At 39.0% G+C, this 17,655-nt stretch overlaps 1 protein-coding gene and 1 long non-coding RNA gene across 8 annotated transcripts in view; one reads left to right on the top strand and one right to left on the bottom strand.

Moving 5' to 3' along the window:
* ZNF143 (zinc finger protein 143) overlaps nt 1-15,483 on the bottom strand; it is a 61,903-nt gene extending 46,420 nt beyond the window's left edge. The window contains exon 1 of one of the 7 annotated variants that reach the window (XM_070626313.1): nt 15,340-15,483. Coding sequence is in view for 2 of the 7 variants with exons in the window: in XM_070626310.1 (XP_070482411.1) it covers nt 15,340-15,462 (123 nt within the window). In the remaining 5 variants the exon portion in view is untranslated. The remainder of the gene's footprint in view (nt 1-15,339) is intronic. The other 6 variants (XM_070626312.1, XM_070626310.1, XM_070626311.1 and 3 more) reach the window with 6 other exon arrangements.
* A 70-nt stretch (nt 15,484-15,553) lies between these two features.
* Nucleotides 15,554-17,655, top strand: part of LOC139084210 (uncharacterized) — a 94,814-nt gene continuing 92,712 nt past the window's right edge. Inside the window, exon 1 of the long non-coding RNA XR_011541611.1 lies at nt 15,554-15,688. This is a non-coding gene — a long non-coding RNA (uncharacterized lncRNA). The remainder of the gene's footprint in view (nt 15,689-17,655) is intronic.

Raw genomic sequence — 17,655 nt, 5'->3', positions numbered from 1 at the left:
ACACATCCACAAAAAGACCTGTACAAGAACACCCAGAGCAGTTTTATTTATAATAGTTCGAAACTGGAAAGAACCCAAAAGTCCATCAATAAACGAATGGATAAAGAAATTGTGATAAATTCACACAATGGAATATTACCTAGCAATGAAGAACAACAAACTACTACTCAAACAATAAAAGTGATGAATCTCAAAAATATTATGCTGAGGGAAGTAAGCCAGACACAAAATAATGTGTATATTGTATTATTCCATTAATATAACTTCCAAGAAGAGGCAAAATTAATCTACAGGGGCAGAAATCAAAATGTGGTTGCAAAGTTGGAGGACTGACTGGAAAGGGGAACGAGGGAATTTTCTGTGGTGATGGAAACGTTCTCCATCTTCTTTTGAGTGATGATCATCCGGGTGTATACAATGGCCAAAACTCACGAAACTGACCACTGAAGGTTACACCTCAAATTTTTAAAAAGTTTAAAAGATGACCAAATATGACAAGAGTTAAACATTAAAAAAATATGTGATGGCTACTTTTCAGTTTTATTATACTTGATTTGATACCACTGACCTTTATCTCCTTCTTGGAACACTCTCTTGCCTTGGCTTCTGTGACACCCACATGCTCCTGGTTTTCTCCAAATTCCTATTTAATCCTTTACAGTTTCTCCTACAGGTTCAGAAATATGGAGGAGCCTCAAGTTTCTGCTGTAGTTTGTTTTTTCATTTTATGCACTCTTCCTCTTGGGCAATCACATCCATTTCCATGGCTTCAAAGATCTCTGGAATTTACTAGCTCTCTAGAATCTATCTAGTCCTTTCTCTTAAGGGCTCCTGATCTATATATCTAACTGCTTACTGGCCTTGATGACCTCTGTGGTCCACAGCTACCTCCATCTCAACAGAGTTTCTCACAAAATTCTCCTTTTGTATTTTCTTTCTTTTTTTTTTTTTTGAGGAAGATTAGCCCTGAGCTAACATCTGCTGCCTATCCTCCTCTTTTTGCTGAGGAAGACTGGCCTTGAGCTAACATCCGTGCCCATCTTCCTCTGCTTTATATGTGGGACGCCTACCACAGCATGGCTTGACAAGCAGCACCATGTCCGCACCTGGGATCCGAACTGGCGAAACCCGGGCCACCTAAGCAGAACATGCGCACTTAACCGCTGCACCACCAGGCCGACCCCTTCTTTTGTGTTTTCTACCTCAGTAATATATGCAATCACCAACCCAGTAACTCAAACCTTCCTTATCCTCCAATCAATCACTAAGAACTATCACTCTGCTTCTCAAATATCTGTCAAATCCACTCACTTCTCCTATTAGACTGTCAATTCAGGCTACCATCATACACTTGGATGATTACACTGGCCTCCAAAAATCCACTCCTACCCTCCTCTAATCTAATTTCCATACCACGGTGCAAGTGCTTTCAAATCCAATCACAGCATTTCTCTGTCTCAAAAACCTTAATATTTTCCTACTTCCCCATATAATCCAAATATCATGATCTGGACTCTAGTAACTTCTCCAGCATGGTGGACAACCATCCTGGTTTGCCCAAGACTGAGGAGGTTCCCAGGACACAGGACTTTCAGTTTTGTTTTGCTTTTTTGGGGAAGACTTAGTTTTAAAACTGAGATAGTCTTGGGCAAATCACGACATTCTATCCTCCAGTCCTGTTCTCGCCACAACCTCCTCACGTTCCATACTCCAGCAACACTGACTAAAATTCTAGCAGTTAGTGATACTAACATCATTCAATAATAAGATTAGTAAAATATTAATACTAATATATAGAAAAGGATAATAATAACCCTCCCATAATACTTACTATATACCAGGCATTAGTACTACTTCATTTAATCCGTCTAGCAATCCTATGAATTAAGTACCATTTTATACCAATTTTGCAGATGAAGAAAATGAAGTTCAGAAAGGTTAAATGATGTCCTTAACTGCACAACCTAAGTGGCAAAGTCTACGTTCTAATCATTTGGCGCAACAACTCTTCCATGAGCTACTGGATTATTTGCTCTGTCAGAACAGCCCAAGGTATCCCTTGCCTCTGGGCCTCTAAACACTGCTATTCACACCATCTAGAATATTCTTCCTCCTCTCTTCACTTGGCTAAATTCTTCCAATCTCAGATTCCACCGGAAAGTTTTACCTGAACTCCCCAAACTGGGTCAGAATGCTTTAGATATATTTCCCATGACACTGTCTATACCCTTATCATAAAACTTATCACAACACTTATCACAGCATACTTTACCTGTTCTTCTCCAGAGTGGAAGCAGTATATCTACAGTAACCAGCTACTAGAACAAAATATCAGAGGAAGATGTCCCCTATGGGTAAATTATTTTTGTTTTTCTTCTTCTTTTTTTTTTAGATTTTTTTTTTCCTTTTCTCCCAAAGCCCCCTGGTACATAGTTGTGTACTTTTAGTTGTGGCTCCTTCTAGTTGTGGCATGTGGGATGCCGCATCAGCATGGCTTGATGAGCGGTGTCATGTCCGTGCCCAGGATTCAAACCGGCGAAACCCTGGGTTGCCAAAGCAGAGCGCACGAACTTAACCACTCAGCCATGGGGCTGGCCCCATCCCTAAAGGTAGATTAGAAAGTGTGGGGTTTACCTAGGAAGGAAGGCTTATAAGAGGTAGTATAACATTATACTGAAGAATGTGGACTCTGGAGCCAGAAAGCCTGCTTCAAAATCTCATTTTACCACCTATAATTTATGTGACCTTGGGCAAGTTACTTAACTGCTCTGTGCCATAGTTTCCTTATCTATAAAAGGAGGGTACTTTATAGAGCTGTTTTGAGAATAAATATTAATCTCTTAGAATAGCAGCTGGCATTACATATATGTTTGCTATTAACGCTTATCAGTAGTTTTAAGTGAGAATTGATTATATAGTTTCATAACTGTCTTATGCACTATTTTCTCCTACTACTATAAAAGGGTGCTGCCAGAGGAGAAAGAAAGTAAACACAGGCTTTGGAGATGTGTTATTCAAGGGGAACTTTACTCTTGTTCACTTTTTAAAAAATATCTTTACTGAGACACAATTCACATACCATAAAATTTACCCATTTAAGGTGTACAATTCAATGAGTTTAGTATATGCAGAGTTGTACAAACATCATCACAACTTAAATTCAGAATATTTTTATCACCTCCCAAAAGAAAACCCCACTGTCCCCCTCCCAAAGTCCTAAGCAACCATTAATCTACTTTCTATCTCTTTAGATTTGCTTATTCTGGACATTTCATATAAATGAAATCATACAGTATGTGGTCTTTTGTGACTGGCTTCTTTCACATAAGCATAATGTAAGAATGAAACGAAATAATGTATATAAAGAATTAGATGCAATAATGTGTGTAAAGCCCTTAGCACTCAAGATGTACTCAAAACATGCCAGTTTTTTCTACAGGTGAGGAAAGTGAGGTTCACAGAACCACAGGGCTGAAAGGCTCCTGATTCCTGATATCTAACACTCCTCTCTCCTCTTACCAGTCCTTTAACTCCATCCAGTCTCCCAATTAGACTAGAAGCCTTCTAAAGTGAGGCTCCTAGGGGTCTTTGGGATTTTGACACCTAAGACTGTATGTCCAATAAATGTCTAATGAGTTTAATAAAACTCATGCTGCAGAGGGCTTTACAACTGTCCTCCATGGTATTCATCCAGCCATGCTGACCTTCTAGTCCCTAGAACACATCTAACTCTTTCTGCTTTTGCACATATTGTTCTGTCACCTCCTATCTAAAATACCCATTCTACCACCATCCCCTTATTCTCTATCACAGAACTCTATCTCCTTCACAGCACTTACCAGAATTTCTAAGTGAACTCTAAGTTCCATGATGGCAGGGCCCGCAACTGTCCTGTTCATTCCTGAATTCCCAGTGCCTACAAGAATGCCTGGCATGTGGTATATGCTCACTAAATACTTGTTGAACAAATGAACACAATTTGTATGAGGTCATGGCTAGTTAATTGCCTGAGACAGGATTCAAGATTAGGTCTTTTTTTATTCCAATGCTCTTTTCATTGTGCCTCATTTTTTATAATATGCTACTGTATTGTGTATATATAGCATGTATAAACTGCCATTAATTTAAATGATTCCAACTTCTTGTGACCATTACATCCATATTATATAAATCTCTGTATTTTCAATACAAGGCCAAATGCATTCATCATTATTTAACTTAAAGATATGTATAAATAGCACACTGACATCCATGCTATGCCCTATTATGTATAGTACTCATACATACAGTATGATACAGTATGGCTCCAGGAACTACAGACATCTTACATTTTAAAAGTTAAAGAGGTGGGCACTTGGTAGGTTACTGAATAATTCACTTGAGAGACTGGGCTTTTGAGCCAATCATAGGTTCAAGTCCCAGCTTTGCCATGTAATAGTTGGACAAGTCACTCTAAACTTCCGTTGACTCACCTGCGAAATAGGCATAATTCTAGTGTTTGATTTAAGTCTGTAGTAAAGATAATAAGTTTATGTATATATGCAAACTGCTCAACAAATCACTTAACTCAGTGCTGTTGGGACCCAGGGCAGGCCACCCTAAAATATCCCATAATGGCATATTGATTATTTTGAGTTAAAGTTACTTGAGAAGCAAAAAGGGCATCCTGACTTTTCTCTCTCTGTTCTCCCTGAAAGCAGGATATAAATCTCCCATGTGAAGGGTGCCCTCTCTGTGCCTTAAGGCTGAGAGAGACATCCTTATCAGCAGAGCTAGGCAATTCAGGGCCAAGAAGCCTACATAAGCAAACCTTGTTAATTTTACTAATGAGCTACTTCAAGCCTAAACTTTGTTTAAATTCCTCTCTCCTTATGTATCCCCAAACTAAGTTTCTTTGTCCTGTCATTCTTCGTAAATTTATCGTTTCCTTGTGTAAAAAGATATAAAAACAGCCTGCTTTGCTCATCTTGGAGAGCATCGTTACTCTATGATCTCCAATATGTACATATTAAATTGGGTTTTCTCCTGTTAACCTGGTCTTGTGTCAATTTTATTAGTCCAGCCATAAGAACACAAGAAGGGTAGAATGGGGAATTTCCCCCGCCTCAACAGTTGTGGCAAGCCAGGCAGGAAAATCACGCGCTGGGACATGACTTTCTCCCTTGGGCTGCAACATCTAAGAGATCCTGGGACATCTGACAAAGAAGCTGGCAAAAAAAAAAAAAAATGGTAAGCTTTCTTACCATGTCAGCCTCCCAGATCTCTGTCTGCAGGATGTGATGGGAACAAAAATGGTGAAAGTTTTCTTTTTTTTTTTTCTCTCTCTCTAAATTTAGATTAACAGGAGAAAATATTTATGAAAGTAGTTTCTTGGGCAAAAGCAACTTGAGTAAAGACTGGGGACAAGTACTCTTGATTTTGTTGATATTTTCCTCCCAAAAATGGCCTTTTATCTCTGTCAGCTGGAGGATGCATATACATCCGGTGGGCAGCCAAACAGGCTGTGGATCCAAGCTTAGGAAATCTAAACATCCTATTCTGTTCAAAAGAGGGAAAGCACGTGATTCCCTGTGTTTTGGAACAGCTGTTTAAAAACAGGGGCCCTCAGAGTTCTTAGGCTAACTCTGGGAGTGAACTTTCTGGATCCTGGGAGGGTTGCATCCTTTGCACGCTCCGTTTGGGACACCTCTAGCATTCATGGTTAAGCCACAAAAAGGCGTATTGGTTTGAGTTCTACTAAGACTCAATGTCAATGAGTTCCCAGACAATGGATTCTTTAAACTGGAAAAACTTCTAAACTGAAAAAAAAGTTAGAGAGCTCTCACATTGGTATAATGGCTAGCTATTAAAACTCCCTAAATAAGATGGGAGGACAGAATTTAGAACAAAAATCAAAGTCCACTCAGACCCCTTCTTATTTGCCTTCAGACATTTGCAGATATTGTAAAAAATCAGGACATTGGAAGTACAGTTGCCCAGCACTTAAGGAGAAAAAGGAAAAAAAAAAAATAACAGCTAGACTTAGGGACTCCCTAACGAAATGAGAAAACAAAAATTTTACACTTAAAACAAAAATCCAATGTAAAATCCCCTTCTTAAAATCCAGCCCCCTCTGCCTGTTTTAGCTTTTCTTTTTCCCCACAAGATTTACAGAGAGCACTCCAGCCTAATCTCTACGGGGATATAGGTTACTCATGTAAATGCTGAAGGCCAGGAAATGAATTTAACAGAAGCACCTAGGACAGGCAGTAAAGCTCACTTTACAGGGCTCTATAATCAGGCTCTGCCAGCTTCAGGCTTTCCTATATAATATCCTTTGTGAATATATCCTAGAACCCCTCCCAGAGAATTCATATTCCCTGGACAACAGCCCTTTACCTCCACTCAGTGACCATTCTGTAATGCCCAGTCAAGAGGAGAAAGTAAAATTTCATGTTGTCCATTACTTTCCAAATCCAGACCCATGGGTTACTGACCCTTTCTCTCCCAGAGATAACTATTATCTTCTTGCTTGTCTCGTTTTGTGTCCTAAGGGCTCGGCTTAGCTTCCTGCCTGCTCGGGACATGTGGGCTACTGGTTCTTTCTTTTGGCTTTCTTTGAGAATGACTCTGGATCCTGGGAAGGTAATAACCTTTGAGGATGCCTCTTGGGTCCATGGAGTTGTTTAATACACCCAGAGATATTTACTGTTTGTTCTGGCTGAAAACTGAGAAGATATTTAGAAGGATTTTTTTTTCAGTAGCTCTATCGTCAAAAATTGGCCAAATTTGAAGCTGACACTCAGAGCCTGATAGGAATTTCTTTTTTTTTAAAGACTGGCACCTGAGCTAACATCGGTTGTTAATCTTTTTCTTATTTCTTCTTCTCCCCAAAGTCCCCCAGTATATAGTTGTATACTCTAGTCGTAGGTCCTTCTGGCTCTGCTATGTGAGATGCTACCTCAGCACCGCTTGATGAGTCGTGCTAGGTCTGTGCCCAGGATCCGAACCGGAGAAACCCTGATGAGCATGCGAACTTAACCACTTGGCCACGGGGCTGGCCCCAGGAATTTTTTTTATAGGCCTTCTTCCCTAAGTTAAGATAAAACTACCCACCCAGACAGAAAGAAACAAATTAGAGATAATGTAATTAGAAAGGTAGAGCAACTGTCCTTATCTTACAAATCTTTGCAAAACTGGAAATACAACTCTAAAGGCAGTTCAGATTCCACCAAATCCCTTTCACCAATCCCCAAACCTCTCCTATTTATCTCACAAAAAAACAAAACATTTTCCCTTTGTTTTTCTTGAACTTCAGATTTTATTGATGAGCTAACTGGGCTTAGTCTCAGGCGATTGTGGGCTATTTCCAGAGGTGTTTACATTCTAAAGACATGGTAAAATTTACAACTTCAAAAGACAGAGGAAAAAAAAATGCAAGTATTTTTCCTAGGAGTTTTGGGGTAATTGCAATTTAAAATTTTCTTTCAGTCTTAGCAGTTGGGGTTAGTTTAATAAGAGTTCCTAGAGAGGTTATAAACTTTGTGAGTTTTGTTTTAAATTGCAAGTTGCTAGAAAAGGCTCTCTTATCCAAGATCTAATTCCTTAGAATTGCTTGTCTAGGGCAAATATGAACTTTAAAAGTCTTCACAAATACTAACAACAACAAAAAAAACCTTTGTAAGCAGGTAACCTTAACTTGTTCCATCTGCTAGAGACACAAATATTTATAAACTAGGGAGTTTCGTATGGTACCTGATTCATGGTTGAAATTTTAAAACAGAAGCTATAAGATCTCTGGTTGTGCCTGTCTATATGCATGCATGTACGTTATAGATACGGTATTTTTCTACCGCTGGATGATATTATTAAAGTTAACTTCTAATAAGCTCTATTAAGTGCTTACATAAATTATTTCTAAATATAATAGAGACTAACCCAAATGCTTTTCAACTTAACATGACATAAAATAGTCTTTGGTAAATGAAAGCTTGTTTAAGCTGTTGGTTTAATTAAAATAGACATGTCTTCAGAGTTACCAGCATTGGACAGAATGCAGACGCGCAACTTTTATTCTTCCTGAGTTATTAGTCAAATAAGCTCATGTTAACTCTGCTACAAAAAAGCTCAGCAAGAAAAAAATAACTTCAGATGATGGCTAACTGCTTTAACGTCTCATGAAATTTTCATGAACAATGTAAGTATAATTGCTAAGAACAAGTGAATTATATAAATGTTAAATGAAATAATTTCTAGGTGCAATAATTATGTTTTATGAAAGTATGTGTACTTAAAAATAGCTTCCCCAAATCTTTTTGGTAACTTGAAACTTTAGAGTTTTACTAAATGAAATCAAATGATGGAAAATTCATTGAATATCTAGGTCGTTTCCAGATAAAATAATAAAACATTAATTACTGAACAGAGGTTGATCTACTTTTAGCTTCTTATTACAGAGAAACTAAAAGACAAATTTGGGTCTGTTAATAAACATGTTTTGTGTTTTATTAAAAGATTGCACTATGGAAAAACATGTTTCTACAATTTATAAAATGCATTCATAAATTTCCCATAAAGAATATGGATATCACATACAGTTTACAATTACTTCTTAACTAGAAATTAAGGTTTTTTGTTTTGTTTTTTTAAGATTTAATTTTTCCTTTTTCTCTCCAAAGCCCCCTGGTACATAGTTGTGTATTTCTAGTTGTGGGTCCTTCTAGTTGTGGCATGTGGGATGCTGCCTCAGCGTGGCCTGACGAGCAGTGCTACGTCTGCGCCCAGGATCCAAACAAGCGAAACCCTGTGCCACCGAAGCGGAGCGCGCTAACTTAACCACTCAGCCATGGGGCTGGCCCCAAGAAATTAAGGTTTCTAAGGGTTAAAAATTCTAATTAATATATGTAATTAAAGCTACTAAAAATAATAAAGGAAAAATCTCTGTATGCAAGGAAAATAAGATACATGTTTTGGTAAGAAAAGGTGTAAGGAACAGAGATGCATTTTTGTTGTGGAAAGGAAAATAATTTTGTCCCAAGATAAAGCTGGTTATTCTGAATTTGAAAGAGACCAAGGGACAAACTAAAATGGATGTAAAAAGTTATAGAAGGTTTAAGAAAAAGGAATCTTTGGAAAGGAATTTTATAGGTGCTGAGGGCTAATTGAGATTGGAATAAATTTAATTAAATGAATGAGTTTTAATATCAAAAGTAAGCTGGGACAAAATTAAAATTTGAGTTTTTCTCTCTCTGTTAAAAGGACAAAAAGAGACAGAGAGACAGAGAGAGAGAGAAAATCTTACCTTGTATGGTCAAGTTAACAAAAATTAAATTATTTCAAGAATTTTAAAAATAAGCTTTAATATCAATAGTCTATTTACATAAAACCAGAACTTAATTTTCTTTTCATCCCTTTAAAAGAAAGTATTCTTCGAGTATTGGTCTGCTCCTGATAAAGGGATTGTGAAAGGTTTTTATAACTATGAAAGCTTAGGACCTTCTGTTTTATCAGAACTATTTCCTGAGCTTTATGTTAAAAGCTGAGTCTTTTCTATTAAAAAGAACTACGGTTTTACAGCTATGTAACCTATTTTGTCTTTGAAATCTTTTGTCACTTTGGTAAAAAAGATAATTAAATATTGAGTTTCATAATGATCTGTGATCCTATTCAGGCAAGTGTTTTAAAACATCTGATATCTTTGATGAAGTTTCCAAAATCAAATTCTAGATGAAGTCTTTTTTGACCTCTAGCTAACTTTGGGTTTTTCAGGAGACCCCTGAAATATTTCAAAAGATCTGTTCTCTCTCCTTATAAAAAGAGGGGTATTGAACTAATTAGGCTTATTTGAGATGTTAAATTACACAGGAAGCATTGTCAAATAAGAAATAACATTAAGCCTTCTTCATGTTAGGTAGGACTGTATATAAGAATTCCAGAAATTATGTGAAATTCCTAAAAATCTGACATGTTCTGGTATCACATTATTAGTCATAATTCTAGTTATTGTAAAATGTTGTATGTAACAGAAATAACAAAATTTCTTTATCAATAGCATTATAATAAACCATTTTTAAGTTTTTGGTCATTTATAGTTGCTCTGATGCTTCTGCAAAATGCTTCATACCAAATCAGAGAAATTAAGATGGGTAAACAATAGCTGTAAACAAACAGTCAGGGCTATGGAGAACGAAGACAGTCGCTTGGTTCTTCCCAGCTCCTTGGCAAACCCCACGTTTTAGTTTTTACATTCCTTCACCCACCTTAGGAAAAACTATTTCTGTGTCCAGAGACCACAGAACTCCTCCCTCTGGGTCCTTTGAGCACCTGCAGCTGGACTTCATCAACTGCCACTTAGTATGGGTTATCAATCTGTTCTTGTTATCGTATGTAAGTTTTCCAGATGGGTTGATCTGCCACAAAGCTGATGCCGTCACAGTGCCAAACAAAACTATTAGAAAATGTGTTTCCCACTTGGGATACACTATCCACAATCTCCAGTGATCCAGGCATTCACTGGGCAAATCATATGAGCCTTAATGAAAAACTTGCAAACTTCTTGGAATTTTCACTCCCCATCACTCTCAATTGCCAGGCAAAGTTGAGAGAATGAAAAAACTGGATTCGAGCAGAACAAGAATTAGTTACATGGAACTTAATGAACTGATGAGGATGATTATAATTTTTATGACGTTTGATCTGAAATATTACCTCTTAAAAATCTTTTGGTTTTCCAGATTTAAGGAAACTCTTTTCTTTTCTCTTAAGCTATGACTTACAGCAATTTGGTGAATTATACCTTTTTAAGCAGAATTGAAACAATCACTTTTTTCTCCCTAACCCGATCCCTCCAGAATTCAGAAATTCTCAGTGAGTATTCTTATTGTCATGACAACATATTTATTTGCATAAGTTCAATAAAAATCTGTTCTCCTTGTAACAGGACACAACTGGAAACACTGGTTATATTACCAAGGCTTTGACTGGAATGCCATATTTGAGAGAGACATGCATAAACTCAGATATGACCAAACAGCTTAAGGAATTAAGGTTGACTCTATGAAGCCAATAAAACCCCTGGGAAGAAACAGCCTCGTACCCCACTTACAGAGTTCCCCACAGTCTAACCAAGTGAGTAAAGAAGGTCACTTGCTGGCAGGTGCAAGTTATGTTGGGACCCTCAAGAGGAGAGGAATTCACTCAATGTATAGGTATTGCAGGCAGAATATCTGCTTGGAGTTTTATCCTCAAGAGGCCATTAAAAGTTCAATTTGGAGATTCCTTACAAAAAGTTCCAGCAAAGCAAATTTAAAAGAGCCTATATGTCAATCACTATTCTTGCTGTACTTATGTAAATAAGTGAGCCAAGTTTATTGAAACTAGACTTACTCTCCAAATTAGTCTTAATTTGACTACATAATTTGATAAAAATAAGGGTGATTTTAGACAGAAAAATTGTTTCAGTAGAAACTGTAATACACATTTGTCAATATTAGATTCTAGTGCTGTTAATTTTTCTTCAAGTTTTGTTGTTAACCTAAAAATTGGACTGGATCCTAAATTCTAGTATCCTCCAATATTTGGCTACAACTGTACAAACTAATGTTTCCAATTTTTCTCCCACTTTTGACTTGGAATCATAAAAACTAAAGCTGCCCTTTTCCCTGAAGCCTTGCAAACTGAAGCTGAACAACTTGATATAAACTTGAGATCTCCACAATAGCTCATGTTTAGATAACCTTCATGCATGTTACTGTAAGAACCACTCAGAAAGTGTACCTGAACATCCAATGACATCATCAGAGACATTTCAAACTGCAAAAGACGCTTTGACCTGAACATCTACAATCTTCTTGACTGGCTGCCCCTAGGCTCAGAAACTGGTTTATAATTTGCTCCAACCATTAACCTTTGTTTTTCTTTGTTTCCATAGAAATACCTCTTATTAAATACCTGATTGCTTAGACCAGAGACCTAACTTTGGGAATCCATCTGCATCACCACCTTCTGAAATGAGACAAAACTGTTTAACTGAAGTGACCTATTCAATGAAATAATGGAACAATTTACCAGCTCAATTTTGGATATATTAAACTTTCAGGGAAATTTCAGAGAAGGGAACTGTTGGGGCCCATGGCAAGCCACCCCAAAATATGTCACAATGGCCTATTGATTATTTTAAGTTAAAGTTACTTGAGAAGCAAAAAGGGCATCCTGACTTTTCTCTCTCTGTTCTCCCTGAAAGCAGGATATAAATCTCCCATGTGAAGGGTGCCCTCCCTGTGAGAAGGCTGAGAGAGACATCCTTATCAGCAGAGCTAGGGAATCCAGGGCCAAGAAGCCGACATAAGCAAACCTTGTTAATTTTACTAATTTACTACCTCAAGCCTAAACTTTGTTCAAATTCCTTTCTTCTTACATACTCCAAATCTAAGTTTCTTCATCCTGTCATTCCTCACAAACTTATTGTTTCTTTGTATAAAAAGATAGAAAAGCAGCCTGCTTTGCTCATCTCAGAGAGCATCATTACACTATGATCTCCAATACGCACATATTAAATTGGGGTTTCTCCTGTTAATCTGGTCTTGTGTCAGTTTTATTATTAGTCTAGCCATAAGAACACAAGAAGGGTAGAAAGTAGAATTTTCCCCTCTCCGAAGCCAAAGTTAAGTGCTGAGTAAAGTGGTATTTTAAGCACAGATAATGTAGTTTGTAGTTAAATGCCTGTGTCTACTCATTAATGGACAAGTTATTTCCAGAGGGTGCAGAGTTCCCACTATAGCATAGTTTTAAAATGAGATTAGATTTATGGGACAGTATGGAGAAAAGTGTATCATTTTTTTTCAAATTTTTTTTTCTTGAGAGAGAGGGAGATTTCTCAGTCTAAATCCATCTTAAAAACATCATTTTGATTAGTAGTACAATAAAGTTTAAAACAGTCTCACAAAAGCTGTCCCTTAAAATGCAAATTAAGCATAGAAAGGAGTAATGACACACAGAACCCAACTTTTAAAAAATTACTATGTCCTGAAATAAAGCCAGGAGCAAAACCACTCAGAACTAGGTAAAACCTCAGATTAAAAACCAAAACAAAACAACACTAGATAAAAACTTCAAAATTAAGTAATAAAGAAAACCTCAGGACTCAGAAAGTTCTCCTCATATGATCATAAACTGCATATACACTATAAATAATTCATAACAGCCAAAGTAATAGTAGAGGCCCAATTCCCCAATCCAGCTAGGTCATCTTTCCACGAAGAACAAGATTCACAGCAACATGCCAACTTGCAGGAAAGGGCAATGGACATTTCGCAAATCACATGTCTGACAAGCGACTTTTATATACAGAAGCTTACAACTTAATAACAAACAATACAACTTAAAAATGGGGAAAAGATCCAAATAAACATTTCTCCAAAGAAGATATACAAATCGTCAATAAGAAGCACATGAAAAAGTGCTCAACACCATTAGCCAATGGGAAATGGAAATCAAAATAACAAGAAATACCACTTCATACCCACTAGGATGGCTACCATCTAAAAGACTGATAATAAGTGTTGGCAAGGATATTGAAAAATGGGAACTCTCATACACCACTGGTAGGAATTTAAAATAGTGCAGCCACTTTGCAAAACAGTTTGACAGTTCCTGAAAAGGTTGAGCATGGAGTTATGATATAATCAAGACATTCTACTCCTAGGTATATATATCCAAGAGAAATGAAAACATGTCTACACAAAAACTTGTACACAAATGTTCATAGCAGCATTATGCATAACCGACAAAAGGTGGAAACCACTCAAATGTCCATCAACAGATGAATGGATGAATAAAATGTGTTATGTCCATACAATGAAATATTATTTGGCAATAAAAAGAAATAAAATACTGATAAAAGCTATAATATGAATGAACCTTGCAAATATTATAAGTGAAAGAAGCCGGTTACAAATGCCCACATACATACTGTGTGATTCTATTTACATGAAATGTTCAGAATAGGCAAATCTGCAGATTAGTGTTTGGGGAGGGGCAGGTTTAAGGGGAAATGGGGAGTAACTTAACGGGTATAGAGTTTCTTTTTGGGGTGATGAACATATTTTAAAATTGGGTTGATCGTCGCATAACTCTGAATATATTAAACCTATCTAATTACACACTTTAGATGAATTGTAAGGAATGTGAATTATATCAACAAAGCTATTATTTTTAAAAAATAAACGAGGGCTATGGAAAAATAGGCACGCAAATGCTGCCAAATAATGTGAATTTCAAAATCAGTCAAAATACGCCTAGAGAAAATCAGTTAAGCATCTTATCGGAGCTTTCAGTGATCTCCTTAGCACCTAATCTCTTATTGCTTAACAATGAACTTACACTACACGCTGGGCAAGAGAAAATATTAAATATTGCACATATTTTTGTCAACTACAGCAAAATACACGCATCCTCTAGCAAGATTCCGGACGAAGCCAAGCACAATCTCGAACCTATGATTTTTCACTATATCCCCATTTGATTATGCCAGCTGATTAGGCACTGCCAAAGCAAAAGCTGAAGTTGATCTTACACAAACAATGGGTTTTACTTTCTTTCCCAGTTTTTGCTTAACTTCATTAATGCGGAAAACAAAATGATAAAAAAGAAAAGGGGGGGGAATAAAAATTGGTTCACGTTCCACAATAAAATATTACAAAGCAAGTAAAGGATTCATTCACTTTTGGGCCAAAATCGAGAAAAAAGAGGAATGATAAAACTGACAATTTCTAACATTCGATGTTAGGCCTCAGTAACCTACAATGTAAAAAAAAAAAGGGAGGGAAACAAGAAATCTGTGTACGATCTGGGTGGGAGGAAATTCTGGGTGCGATGTGCAGGCGGGCCCTCGGCCAGCGCCGCCGCCGGCGCCCCAGCTGGGGCCTGGTGCGGCCCGCGGCCCGGCGTGTCCGCCCGCGGAGCTTCGCCTCGGCGGCGCCTGGGGACTCGCTCCGCGCGGAGGTCAAGCCGAGAAGCGCCGCTAGGCTCCCGAGGGCTCCACCCTCCCTTCCTTCCCTCCCTCCCCTGCGCGGTCCCCTGAGGGGAACAGGCGGGGCGCAGCGCGCAGAGATAAGTGGGGGGGGTTGCGTCCTCAGCGAGAAAAGCTCCGCCACCCCAGAGTGGCGGCCGCGGGTTATTAATAAACTCCGCTTCTGCCCAGGCGCCGCTACCGCGACCGGCCGTAGGATCGGCAGGGCCTGCGGCGGAGGCTGAGCAGCCGGAGTCAGAGCCCAGGCCCAAGCGGGCCCGCGCCGCCGCGCTGAGGGCGGCGGCCGGGCGGAGAATAATGCACACTGGGTAAAAACACATTTATATACGAACCTCCGAGAAAATTTTCCAACAATTCCTTCGTCCGACCACCATGCACCAGGACAGGAAACAGCCGCCCGGCCCCCAGGCCCCGCAACCCGCATACCGAGTCTGAAGCCCGCCCCCAGCTTCCATTGGGCTGTCATGACGTCACTCACCGGCCACTTCCTGCTTGCCATTGGTTCAAATTTAGGCCACGCGAGAGGAGACCGCCTTATCCACGCCCCCTCTTCGAAACGTCAGCCTCGCCTGGCCTTACGGCCGGTGCCTGAGTGGCTTGCGCTAAGTGCGGAATCAAAGTTGCTGTGTCTGACTGGTCGGCAGAACCGCTCATCCCAGACCGACACCGCCTGGCTGACAAGTGAATTATGCTGATTCTGGGGCCCCAGCGGGAGGCGCCATTTTGTAGCCAGGGAGGGAGGCTGGTCCTTGTGACTAGCCGGGAGGGAGAAGGGGTGACGGGCGCCATTTTCCCCACAGGGGCTAGGAGGTGGCATTGGCTCTCCGGTGGGCTTGCTGAAGAGCGTTCTGGAGACCGGTTGGGCTTTGTCTAGTGACCGCCGAGTGTCGCCCGTTGGGAGGGAAGTGGTAGGGAGGCCTAAGGACAGGATGGGACGCCTGACCGTCCTCTGGGAGCTCTCGGCGCCAGCTGAGGCCTTTGGTCGTGGGCGAGGGCTTTCCCGAGACCTGCTGCATGCGGGTCCTTGGCTGCCAAGCCTGCCTGCGCTTCTTCCAGTCCCCGGGGCACCCCCCTTTGGTGGGAGGTTAGCCTCCTGCTCCTGCTGAAGTTTCGGCGGAGCCTGTCAACGGGGCGGTGGTCTTGAACTCTGCTGGGAAACACTGCGGATGCTTTTGCGCTTTCGTGCTATTTAGGTTCAAAATTTGAAGTCGTCTGTAATGGTGTCTCTGCCTTCTCTTCTACTTTCCGTTTTGCGTGTCCTGAATTAAAGGAAAGTTAAAAAGGTGGGAAAAGCATTGACTCGGGCTCCCCAAACCTGTTAACAATGGATACAAATTAGTTGTGAAGTTTAGGTAATGTTTTCTTGTAGCTCTCAACCCAAATTTTGAACTATTGGGAATACTAGTCATTTCAGGAGTATTCAGTAAGTATTCATTTTCTTTGGCAAGCAGGCGAAGTAAAGATGAGATAAAGTGTATAGACTGTAGATTTGCTAAATCGGGCATTTCAGGTGTAGAATTGAGTTATTAAGAGAATGAGGAGGCTGGGCCCCTTTCAGGAGGTTTGTGTCATATTTAGAAAAAGTGGAAAGAGCAGGATGATGTTTGATTTAGTGTCTTTGCATTTCAGGTGACTATAGAATGGCCAAGGTGTTAAATCAAAAGGATGTCATAGCCAGCCTTCTAAGAGAGGATAATTAAAATGTTTTGGTTTACAGTTGAGTCCAGTTTGAGATTGTAACGTTATCTCCTTTTTGGTGAGGAGTAGGGAGCAGACTGAGCCCAACCAAGGCATAGTTGCATAATTGGTGCCCAAACGCCATTCGGACGAAAAAAGGACTCTGAGTTTTGTTTGAATACATTTTCTTTAGAAGTTTAAAGTAGTTATTGTTTACACCCTTATAAAAAATGAAAGATGTGACACATAGAATTGGATTAGGTTACTTGAAACTGGAGGAACCGGCTCACTTAAAAATCTCCTACCCAATGGATAGATTCCCTTTGTCACAGACAAGTACAGTTCAGGTGAAAAACAAGGTGTTTTAATTTATACTTTCTGTACCTTCCAGATATTGTATTTGTATTTTGTGATCAGAAATGTTATGAAAAGAATCAACACACTTTTATGCAGTTTAGCCAATTCATTACTAAGTCTTATGCCTTTAGTCTGCTCATTAAGACACTAGTACAGAATTTCAAAAGGAACTTAAAAATCACCCTATAATTGTAGGTTGCAGTTACAGGACATCTTTGTATCCCCAGAACCTACCGAGGGATTTTAACAATTGAATGGTGGTGGTGGATAAGATGCTATGATTCTAATCTGATTCAGAGAGAAACCTTAATTCTGCTTTTGTCACAGGTAATGGAATTTTGTGTTAATATTTACCAGTGACTGTAGAACAGTTCAAATGTATGTAGTATTCAGATCCACCCATAATCTTCAGATTTTCCCCAAATCACCTCTTGTACCTTCTATCTTACTACATTTTATCAGATTAATGGCTTGAAAATATTTCACTTCCAATCAATGTTAGTCTAGGCTGTTACAAAAAGCTGGACTGTTTTTCCAGTTTTCTGAATAAGTTAATTTATTTCTAGCTCCTTTCAAAAACTGTTACCATCATGTTTCTTAAAATATTTCAGGGG

The sequence above is a fragment of the Equus przewalskii genome, chromosome 6 (genome assembly GCF_037783145.1).
Source record: "Equus przewalskii isolate Varuska chromosome 6, EquPr2, whole genome shotgun sequence".
NCBI lineage: Eukaryota > Metazoa > Chordata > Mammalia > Perissodactyla > Equidae > Equus > Equus przewalskii.
The sequence above is the reverse complement of the archived record's forward strand: the minus strand, read 5'-3'. Positions and strand labels throughout refer to the sequence as shown.